This window comes from Esox lucius, chromosome 23 (genome assembly GCF_011004845.1).
Source record: "Esox lucius isolate fEsoLuc1 chromosome 23, fEsoLuc1.pri, whole genome shotgun sequence".
Taxonomy (NCBI): Eukaryota; Metazoa; Chordata; class Actinopteri; order Esociformes; family Esocidae; genus Esox; species Esox lucius.
In genome coordinates this window covers 7,615,971-7,628,241 of record NC_047591.1, presented here as the reverse complement: position 1 = coordinate 7,628,241, position 12,271 = coordinate 7,615,971, and the positions used below count along the sequence as shown (strand labels likewise).

The 12,271-nt window shown below is 38.5% G+C and overlaps 1 protein-coding gene across 3 annotated transcripts; it reads left to right on the top strand.

The window, feature by feature from the left end:
* The first annotated feature begins 2,116 nt into the window (after positions 1-2,116).
* spx (spexin hormone) lies at positions 2,117-12,246 on the top strand. 3 transcript variants are annotated; one of them, XM_020042646.3, is made up of 6 exons: positions 2,117-2,186; positions 11,117-11,158; positions 11,320-11,458; positions 11,686-11,748; positions 11,894-11,980; positions 12,155-12,246. In XM_020042646.3, the coding sequence occupies exons 2-6, from the start codon at positions 11,153-11,155 to the stop codon at positions 12,220-12,222; spliced, it is 363 nt and encodes a 120-aa protein (XP_019898205.2). In that variant the 5' UTR covers positions 2,117-2,186; positions 11,117-11,152; the 3' UTR covers positions 12,223-12,246. The 3 variants fall into 3 exon arrangements, with proteins under 3 accessions (XP_019898205.2, XP_010885275.2, XP_019898206.2); XM_010886973.3 differs by lacking the exon at positions 2,117-2,186 and having other exon boundaries at positions 10,508-11,158; XM_020042647.2 differs by lacking the exons at positions 2,117-2,186; positions 11,686-11,748 and having other exon boundaries at positions 10,508-11,158.
* The last annotated feature ends 25 nt before the right edge of the window (positions 12,247-12,271 follow it).

Here is a 12,271-nt window from a genome sequence, read left to right as displayed (position 1 = left end):
CTATTCCTGCTAAAATTGCACCCTAATCTCCACCCTAAAAACAACATTAAGCAATACCACCCTCACAACAGGTGCATTACACCCAGTCAGTATATAATTGCTAATACACCTTAATGGTACGTGGCACGTGAATGCACGTGGCACATTGAATGCACATTTGCAATCGTGAACAACCTCATAGAAATAATATTTACCCGTACGAAAGTAACCTACGATTATTAGGGCCACCAGTGATTGATTTTCAAAACGCAAATGAAATAAAGAAACTGTGATTATAAACCTGCAATCATAGATTAAAGTAAATGACGTTAGCAGCCAATGATAACCAATAAACACAACTTTCATAAATGCAAAGCAAGCAGAATCACATGGCTTACCTGTATGGACGGAGGTGTACCTTGCTTTAAATGCAAATAATCATCCTTAGAGTGCTTCCCAACACACCTTTTCTCCTTAAATGGCATGGTAAATTCCACATAATGTTTTATCTTGAAAGCAGCGCCATGTTACAGCTATCTAACAAATAGTTGCCTAATCTATTAAACAATTCCTGTCTAAATTCTTCGGTGCAACTCGTTCTTGCTGTGTTGGTGCATTTGCCAAATAAACTTTGAAACCTGAAACAGGCCTATCACACCAGATAGGCCTATCATTGTTCCGCGTCGAATAGAAAACTAAATAACATTTTATATGGCTTGGCTAATATTATCGTAGATATACTGTTTATATCAGCCATTCAATCAACTAAAACCAGAGAAAATTTAACTAGCGCTTCATTATGCGAGCCCACTTTTGCTCGTATGATGATCACACAACTGAGGCGCGCAATTCTTATTTTGGTTCAAATAACGATGTTTTTAAAACATTAATGAACTCAAACATGCAACGTGTCGTAATTATTTCGCGGACCTATTATTTTTCAATTGAAGTAATCCAAAAGTAATCATGCATTTTATCAAAACTATCTGTAATCCGATTGCAATGTTTTGTTGGTAATGTAACAGATTACAGTTACTGTTTTTTGGTAATCCATTACGGTTTTGTCACTGTATCTCACTGTCAAACCGTCAAGTGCGCGAGGGCTCTCTCACAGAATGTTCGCATCATACGCTCGATTTCAAACCTACTAACAAACGTGACAACGTAAATTACCCTTCGTCCATTTGGCAAATAAACAAAAAATATAAATTGATTTGGTTAACTAAAATTTTACGACGAAGGCTTAAAATTATACGTAATTAGACAAATAATACCCAAATAAGATTTAGTAATGTTTTACACTTTCTCTGAATAAATATTTTTAACAATGAGTGGAAACGATTTTGCTTTTGATGAGTAGGTGGCAGAAAGCCCAGGAAAACAACGATAAGATATTTAGTAGGCCGTTTGTAAAAGGAAATGTTGTGAGGCAAACCTTTACTTCAGAACGCGTTCTGAAGTAGAGTTGGTGCCACAGCGCTCAATAGAACGGTAGGATGAGCGAGGGTGGAAAAAAAGCCCCAAGATTAGGGCTGTTTTCTGGCGATTTATTTTAAACTACAACACATAGCTTACATGTAAGGTAATACTATGAAACTGGCCTCCATGACAAACACAACAATATAAGTTTCTTTTCGGAAAAAGTATTGTTAAATGTTTCATCTGCCCAACCTACGTGATGTACTCAAATAACATTTCGCTTACCTGACATGGCACCCCCTACATCCCTCCTTGTTTTAATGACCCGGCTCCAACGAACTTTTTGAACAAGTCATAAATAAATAAAAGCCATCACTTCGGTCCTCTTCACTCGGTACACACAAGGACATATTCACTGTGTGAACTTGCCGTTTTTTCGTCCTAGTTTTACCGAACTGTCCTCGCCCTAATTTCAAAATGGCGCTCGCGTAAAACACAATCTGCATAATATGCACATGCATGCACCTAATTATATAGGCCTAGTATCACGTGCTGTAACAAGTAATGTCCTTATCATCTCTAACAACTTCGTCTCGTTATTTTACATCTATTAATGAATGTTTCAACCCCACATCAAGTAGGCTAACAGTTTAAGGCGACTCAGTTTGAATTAGCTAGCAACCTAACTTAATAACTATAAATCATTTGACTATCTATCACTGACATTACCATGGCATATTTTCGGCGCCGGCCTACGCTCGTTCGAGGACTCCTCTTGAGGTCTCGCCGTAAGTTTCTCCTTGATTACAAAAATGTTGTCTAATGTTGCATTGTGGATTAATAAGTCCATATGTCGATCACCATCAGGCCTACACTAGCCTAAATACATGCAGAATGTCTAGCATCTGTGTTCAGTTGGGGAAGACGCCGGACTATCACTCAACTGATGACAATAGCATGCACTAACTAAAATGCGCATGCATGCACAAATAGCTAGGGGATGTTTTTTGTTTTGTTTTTTGGAAAAACTGTCAAACATCTTACCAATGGTAGCACGTAACAATACGTCTACGAAAATAGTAATTGATTCAGTCAGTTTTCATTTAAAGTATCTATTTCCGTCTTTGTTTATTTTAATGGAATAATCGTATTTGTTTATTTTAATGGAATAGTCGTAGGCTATCCATGTTATACAGGCTTTCCTCTACCATTGCAGCTCTTGTTGAATTATCACATTTGTATTTTGTATATAATATTTATTAAATAATAAAAAATCTTTAGGCCAGCCGATAAGGCTTTGCTGGCCCTAACGGCCAGAGCCGTTGAAAAAGAGAGTTGCGACACACTATTGATCTCGCCGGCACGCAGTCACGTGGTTTATGTTGCTCTCAATAGTTCCAAACCGAGCTGCGCTGTCAACCAGTTTGAATCGTTTAAGCGGGACAGACAGCAGCAGCTATATTTGCAGCAATTATAGGTAAATATTGACGCATAATGTACATTGATTATTATGTTTACGCTAACATTAAATGCATACAATATACTTTTCTGGGGGGGGAGAGTGACGGAAACAGCATTAATATGTTTTTGTGTTTAATTTTGGAGGGAAATGGACTCCCATAACGTAGAATACATTTACAGCAACGACTATATTTGCAGCAATGTTCGGTAAATATTAACTTCATGAAATGAAACCGGAGATATAATTACTGAGTGAATTAACTATGTTCCTAAATACGACCCATAACTGTTAATGGGATTGATTTCAGTATGGCCAATGTACCCATTCATCCTTCCTTAATCATAGGCTAAGCCATGTATCAGAAAACACACACACAAAAAAAAAAAAAAATACATCCATACGATATAATGTACACATTGTACAGACTAATATAGGCCTACTCTTAAGTATCAATATGTACACAACTAACCCTAACCCATAATATATAAATTGTATATATGTATGTATCTATGTATATATACACACACACATACATTTACATACATAAAGTCCAGAGCACCTGCTGTCATTTTCCGGCATATCCAGGTCTCTTGGCCTATTTTCTATGTCGTAGGTACATCTTTTTGCCCCAAATCATCAATGACAGCCACTTCTGACCAGACAATTAATCTATTATCTTCCAATAAACATTAACTAAAACTGGCTACATAAAACAAAACTACTGACTAGATTCATGAGATGTCGGAAAATGTGTTTAATAGTCAAAATTACAATAATTTCATCAACTTACCAGCGAGCGTACTTCGGAAGCTCCTAATATTAATGGTCTTCAGTGCTGGAACTATCAGTGTTTGGAACTATTGGCTGCTCCACGACACGTGTTACTTCCGCATTCCAAAGTTCCTATGGCGGTCTATGGGAGTGTAGCAACTCTCTTTTTCAACGGCTCTGCTAACGGCCCACCACTGATATTTGATCATTTCCCCGAGGACCACTGTTCCAGCGCATTTTCAGTTGACCCTTACGCACTATCGTTAAAAAAACATTTAAGATACAGACGGGTAAGTAATGCCATTTCAGCATTCAAGCTCCCGGAGTGACAACTTTTTGTGCATTAAAGCATAGCTAGGCTCACTAACCTAAATTGATGTGTTTCCACAGCACATACCAACTGAATTGGCTAAATAAAAACGCATATCAAAACACTTGGTTAACTTATTCATTCTAGGTTAAGTGATTTATCAAAGTGAACCTGCAATGGTAAACATGTTCAGCAATACAGTGGACTCTAGTCTACAGATAAAACAAGCTATTTAATGTAACTTCCTTTGTTGATAGGAAAACCAGAAACATATTTAAAACAGAAACAAACAAGCCCATAAGCGCCCAGCTAACAGTGAAACAAGCGAAAATGCCAAACACCTACTGGACATTAGCATCATTAGCTTACACAACATGTTTAAAACTTTTTTTCCATGAAAAAATCTTACCTAGTGAACCATTAATAAGCTTCAGTCTATCCATGGGACAGTGATTTAAAAACAATTTACATTCAGCCGGTTGGATGTACTGCCAAATTCTCTGAAACACCTTTGGAGACGACTTATGGTAGAGAAATGAATATTAAATTCACGGGCAACAGCTCTGGTGGACATACCTGCAGCCAGCATGCCAATTGCACGCTCCCTCAAAACTTGCAACATCTGTGGCATTGTGCTGTGTGATGGAACTGCACATTTTAGACTGGCCTTTTATTGTGGCCAGCCTAAGGCACACCTGTGCAATAATTATGCCGTCTAATCAGCATCATGATATGCCACACCTATGAGGTGGATGGATTATCTCGGCAAAGGAGAAGCGCTCACTAACACAGATTTAGACAGATTTGTGAACAATATTTGAGAGAAATAGGCCTTTTGTGTACATAGAGTGTACAAGTCTTAGATCTTTGATTTCAGCTCATTATAAATGGGGGCAAAAACAAAAGTGTTGCATTTATAATTTTGTTCAGTGTAGAAACACAATTTGCTAGCTAGCTAACTTGATTTTGAGATAGAGTTTGTGTACTCACCTTATGTTCTATGAAAATAGTTTTGTAGCAAAAATATCTTGTTGCTGGACGAGGTCTGTATCGGACTTAGGTCAGGAAATAAATGGCCATGGAAAGGACAGCGCAGGATTGTACAGAATAAACGCATAGGACCGCCCATCGCAGACCCATTTCTTTCTATTTTTCACACCTCCACTCAATGCTTTAAACTGCTTTCGATCTTCCGATCTTATGCCGACTTCGGTATATGTGTACCTACCATATGCCCAATTATCTGTTACAAACATAATACAAACTTTATTATGCAATTGTTTTGATATATTTTTCATTGCGAAAGTAGAACTTACAGCGTATTCCGTGGATGCGTAGAACTCCGCTGCGAGTCGTTCAAATGAATGAAACAACAGTCTTTTTAATTGTTTTCATCTTTTTTTTCATGGCATCAGTAATCAACTAACTATATTAATTATTATAGTCTGCGTTCAATTATTAGTTATGAACATGTCTTTATGATGTTCCTGCCTGGATCTAATTTTCTCTGCGAATGCACATAGAAGTTGATCGGAGAACTGAGCTGGAGGACCTGGTGTGAAGCAAGTGATCATGTTGTATTAATCCGCTGTTAAATGAATTAATTATATCGAATGAACAACACAATTGAACAAGTAAATAGAAAAGAGGACTTGTGAGTCCCGAGTCACTAAAAAGATTTGTTCAAAACAAACGAATCGTTTGCGAACTGCACATCTCTATTAGGCACTTTGGATCACATGAGAACGATAGAAGGCAAACGTATAATGAAGAAATAAGTCTTTCAATCTTTCTGATCTCCATGTCCCATGTCTCCATCTCATCATCCTTAATGTTCCAAAGTAAGAAACGTTAGCTACAATAGATTTTAGGACAGTAGGCTGTTATTCAACTGTCAACTGGCAGCGCTGGGACAATTTGGCAGAAATTGGGACATTTTGGCATTGATTTTGAAAATATGAGTTATCATGCAATTTATTTTATTTAAGTATAGTATCATTTGAAGCAATTTATTATGACATAGTTGTTTGGATCCTTTTGAAATCATAATGATAACAGAAATTACCCAAATGGCCCTGATTAAAAGTTTACATACCCTTGAATGTTTGGCCTTGTTACAGACACACAAGGTGACACACACAGATTAAAATGGCAATTAAAGGTGAATTTTCCCCACCTGTGTCTGTGTATTAATAGTAAATAAGTTTGTTAGCTCTCACGTAGATGCACTGAGCAAGCTAGATACTGAGCCATGGGGAGCAGAAAAGAACTGTCAAAAGACCTGGTAATGGAACTTTATGAAGTTGAAAATGGATGAAAAAAAGATATCCAAAGCCTTGCAAATGCCAGTCAGTATTGTTCAATCACTCATTAAGAAGTGAAAAATTCGGGGATCTCTTGATACCAAGCCAAGGTCAGGTAAACCAAGAAAGATTTCAGCCAAAACGGCCAGAAGAATTGTTCGGGAAACAAAGAAAACCCCACAGGTAACCTCAGGAGAAATACAGGCAGCTCTGGAAATAGACGGTGTGGTTGTTTCAAGGAGCACAATAAGACGGTACTTGAATAAAAATGAGCTGCATGGTCGAGTTGCCAGAAAGAAGCCTTTACTGCACCAATGCCACAAAAGAGCCCGGTTACATTGTGCCCAAAAACACCTTGACACGCCTCACAGCTTCTGGCACACTGTAATTTGCAGTGACGAGACCAAAACAGAGCTTTAGGGTCACAACCATAAGGGCTATGTTTGGAGAGGGGTCAAAACAAGGCCTATAGTGAACAGAATACCGTCCCCAATGTGAAGCATGGTGGTGGCTCACTGATGTTTTGGGGGGGTTAACTCTAAAGGCACAGGGAATCTTGTGAAAACTGATGGCAAGATGAATGCACCATGTTATCAGAAAATACTGGCAGACAATTTGCATTATTCTGCACGAAAGCTGCGCATGGGACTTTCCAGACAACAACAACCCTAAGCACAAGGCCAAGGCCAAGTTGACCCTCCAGTGATTACAACAGAAAAAGGTGAAGGTTCTGGAGTGGACATCACAGTCTCCTGACTCTAATATCATCGTGCCACTCTGCGGAGATCTCAAACGTGCGGTTCATGCAAGACAACCAAAGACTTTGCATGACCTGGAGGCATTTTGCCAAGACAAATGGCCAGCTATACCACCTGCAAGAATTCGGGGCCACATAGACAACTATTACAAAAGACTGCATGCTGTCACTGATGCTAAAGGGGCAATACACAGTATTAAGAACTAAGGGTATGCAGACTTTTGAAAAGGGGGTCAGTTAATTTTTTTTTTGTTGCCAAGTTTTGTTTTATGATTGTGCCATTATGTTATGACCTACAGTTGAATGTGAATCCCATAAGAAATAAAAGACGTATTTTGAGGGCTCACTCATGTTTTACATAATGTATTTTGATACATTCGATTTTCCAAAATGGGACTGGCCACGGACAATGGTTATGTTCTACGTGAAACCTAAATATTTTCTACGTGAAAAGTAATAATCCCCTACCTCACAAAATCTGTAAACTTCAGCACTCGAGCTAACAGCATTGTGCTGTTTCCAAACAGCTGAACTACGGTGCTGACCACTGGGGTTTACTATATGACAACAAGCACAATTTACGGTATTTATCAAAATCAGAAAATAACTGACATGGCCGTTCCCAACAGTATCAAAATTGTGCCAATGAACCGTAGTAGTAATAATTCCTGTACCTGCTAGGGGTGTCGCGCTATACCGGTATTCACAATAACCGTTATATTTAAAAATGAAATATTGGTAATATGTTACACTTACGATAACACCATATTCACCAGGCGAAAATGATATTGTATTTTTCCAAAAACTCCTCTCGATTTTTCGATAGCTCATCTATATGTCACATATAGACAAATGATGCATGTTCTTGTATGGGTCAATACACTGAAATTAACACCCGGGTGAGTCGCGAATTCGCACCGTTTCGTAGCGGGTTCACTATTTTTCCTAACACTCCTCTCCGATTTTTATAGCCTATTCATGTCACCAATGGGCAAACGATGTGCTTAAACTACGAGTCTGGACCTATACACTGGCGTTTGAATTTCTATAGATATCGCGACAATATCACTATCGTGAATTGTTTTGGCCATGATAATCGTGTTGTGAAAATCTGATATCTTGACAGCCTTAGTACCTACTCAAACTATTCACGCAGAAAATAATTATTCAAATAACCATTACAGTAAATGCCAACTTACAGAATTGGTTGTCCGTTATAGGTTCCTCCAGCCACTGTCTCTTCCAGTTTATTTGGGGACGTGGAAGGTTTCCAAAACTGCCCAGTTGATAAGAGCTTGAAAGTCAATGCTGTCTGTTGCACACGCTGGAGCCGATTCAGCCTCATCCACGAACACATCAAGGATCTCGATGGCATTAGGTAGCAATAAATACCACTCCTAACGTGAGCTGCAGTTTAGTAAACAACGCAGGTTGCTGGATAAATCCTCCTTACAGACAGATTTGCGTCGATTTGCAGCAGCTAAAAGAACGCGTTGGCATTTTTGTTTGAGATAGTAGTCCATACTAGCTAACGAGGGCTACAGATCTGTAAAACAAAAAAAACGGTTACGGATACAGCCTCCTCACAACCAGATTAATCCCTGCAGCAGCTGCTTATCCATTTTCCAGAAATAATAAACAGCGATAACCAATGAAACAATATTCGTTTTGACACGAATTGTTTACGGAGAACATATGGAGACCTATATCAATACACCCTGGTCTTCCCGTTTCCCGTTTTGGAAAACCCATTGTATCAAATAATTACGCACGCTATATGCGTTGCGCCGTTCATATTCATTGTAGCCAGAAGAGCTTCATACCAAAAAATTGTAAACTCTCAAAATTGTTCAAAAAATTATGTCTCCACAGTACAGGATTAGTCTTCATAATCTGGAAAAAGGCCCCAGGATTAAAAATAGCGAACCTTTCCTTTAAAGAATAGACTGCCACTGTCTTTATAGAGCATCCAAATTGGTCTCATGGGTGAAGCAGTAGACTTTGGCTCCAATGGTCATAAGTTCAAATCCATGGTAAGTCAAGTCAGTTTAGAGGTGAGATAAGTCATTTTCAACTCAATGACTAGACTGACTGACCTGAAGTAATCCCCAACGGTTGTTGGCAGGACAGTCAGGGTGGTGCATAAGACTGTCAATGTGGTGAGACATAATTTTCAAGTCAATAAAAAACTTGTCTCACCACCTTGCCAGTCTTGACACCACTGAGGCATGTTTTGATTTACTTGATATTGACATGTCTCCCACCTTGACTGTCACCGCCCAAGCGTAGCCTTTACCTCTCACACCTTTGGTTTCCTTCTGCTCAACCTTCTTCAGCTGGCCTGGGCCCCTTTGCGGAGGGACAGAGTAACCTCTCTGTTCGCCGAGAAGGCTTCCTTCCTGAACGCGGGTAACAACGTCACCTTGTTTCCAACGTCTCTCTCTGGGTGCTCCTCCCTGTCCCCGAGTGAAGGTTGAGGAACTGGGCAATTCTGCAACTCAACCAAGCCTTCGCTGTCTGTGCGGATCGTATGATGGCCACAGTGTGGTCACACAGAGGCACCTGTGGATGTACCTCATGGCGTTGAAGGACTCGGAGAACCTGCCCTGCATAACGCCTCACTTTCCAGGGGGGTGATTGTTTGGAGTGGCAGTTTCAGATATTTTAAGCTGAGTTTAATAGGAATTAATTAGCATTTGATTGACAGAAAATGCCAAGACTACAATTTTTGTAAATTACACTGACTTGATAGTGAAATATGTAAAATATAATTTTAAAAACAGGACCCAAATTTTTTCTATGAAAATTACAGAACCATTTTAAGAGCCAGCATCCAATTATACTGCCTGTACAATGCACATGTGCAAGCAATATGTGAAAAAGCAGACATATAGATCTGGCAACAGAAAAACACATATTTGGCTGATCGGTGTGTGTGTGTGTATATATACAGCTCCGGAAAAAATTAAGAGACCACTGCACCTTTTTCTTTCCTTTCCAAAGAAGTTGAAATGGAAGGTTTTGAGTGATGAACAGAATAGTTAAAATTAAGAGACAAAGGTGCAGTGGTCTCTTAATTTTTTCTGGAGCTGTATATATAAAAGCAAAATGAGAATGAAAATCCCTGGGAGTCTATGCTACCAGCTAAAGAGAATTTAAGTGAAAAACCATTTAATGAAAAACTCCACCAAACAGTAATTAACCTCCCCCAAAAAAAGCATTATTTGATTTAACAATTGGCACACTTGTTTTACTCTGAATACAACCTGATAAAATGCTGTTTGGGTCGACTTGAAGCACGCCCTGTTAGTCAATGATAAAAAAGCATTTACGTATATGTTCTTTGGAACGGCTTTCCTATTTTTTATTTTTGAAAGGGTTACAGCATTCAAAACATCTAAAAGCTAAACTATCTGTAACTTCGAATGTTTTTTTCATAATTTTTGCTATTTACAAAAGCATGTGGTTTTTTATTACACATTTTAAGCTCTTTTGGGGTTATAAAGGTAAACACAGGAAGCTACTGACAAATGGGTGGTTCCATAGAATGACCTCAGGCGTCGCAGAAATTATTTAAGTTTTGTTGGACATAAAATATTCAACAAGTGTGCCAATTTTTATAGTTCTATAACAAATCGAACAATTTCCAGGCTTATTTGCTGAACTATTGGGAGACTGTCAGCTTTTCATTTATAAAAATGACCGGACATCTATCTATGATCCGCTTTGGTGCACAAGAAGTAAATATCAATATTTCCAAGCTATGTATTATTTACAACAGCATGAAAACTGATTGTCTCCCAGCTGATGAACAGCTCTTTTCTTATTATTGTTTCAAGGTAACATAAAAAAAGATTATATTTGTTATGGCTGTTCTTTTCACTAATGTATTATGTAATTGTGTACATTCAGATGAGCCATTGATTGGTAAATTCTTGTGAATTCCCACTCTGTGCTTGGAGTCCACCCCTCTTTCATCAAATTGACATGACCTATTGCTTTTGACATCCATAACACGTTACGTTGCGCTGTGGGCTATGAGATCTCTTCAGGTATAAATACAGGGATAACTCTTGCCAAGACACACAACTTCTGCCCTTTAACACTTATAACAGATATCTACTGAAGTAGGGACAATCCCCTCCATCGCAATGAAAGTAAGTGCTAATTTTTTACTTTTACATATGGGGGTTTTACGCTTGGTGATGTGCATGAAACACCAAAGTAGCTGGCATTCTTGTCATTTCTGCGTGATGGCATATTTGTTTTATATTGCCAATATTTTCATATAGCCATATCTTACTTCACACTGTTGCAGGGTGTGACAACTATTACAGCATATGCACTTGCAGTTTTACTTCTGGCAACGTTTGTCTCCCATTCATGGAGCGCACCAAAGGGCAGTTTCCAGAGAAGAAATTGGTCACCTCAAGCAATGCTGTACCTCAAAGGCACACGTATGTGTATTAATTATCATTTGCATTCAAAATATGATGCTTTTTTTAATGGCGCAACAATCAATATGTTCAGAATAAGGACATAACAACAAGTTTTTAGACCTCTGAAGTTATTTAGTAGTGAATGAATTACTATGTCCTCAAACATTATGTGTGCTAATGTAAGAATGCAGTTCAATGATATTGTATTACAAAACTGTGTGTGACTGTTTATGTTGTTACTAAAGAGGGACGGCGGTTTATCAGCGAAGACCGAAAAGAGGGAGATGTATATGACACATTGCATTTAGGTAAAACACTTGTAGTGGTGGTTTCTTTTAACTGGCTCTTCTGTATAGCTTAGTAAAGTAGAGCAATGTATGGCGACGTAGGGTGATCAGGGACTTGACTATTATCTTGTACTTATCACTGCTCTCTTTGACATCCTCTTTTCAGAGACTCGCAGTCAAAACACAGAGAAACTTAGTGTAAACCAGGCAGCCACAATCCTGCTCAACTTCCTTCAGCAAGCCAAGGAGGATGGTGAGTTCAAGGAAAATATACAGAACATTTAGTATTGGGTTTTACGAAGAAGATGGGTGTATGGCTAGCGTGGAAACTCACGTAAACATCTCATACATCGGGTTCTACTAGCTATCGATCATGAAGTTGTTTGAACTGTGTTTTTTAACCGATTTTTTTCCTCTCACATTATAGGTGAAGAAGGTCCTGAACAACTGTATTTTCAAGACTTGCCAACATGGAAAAGAGAGTACTTCCGATGAACAATAATGTATTTATTGTTGTTGATATCATTATATTGCATCAGTTGAT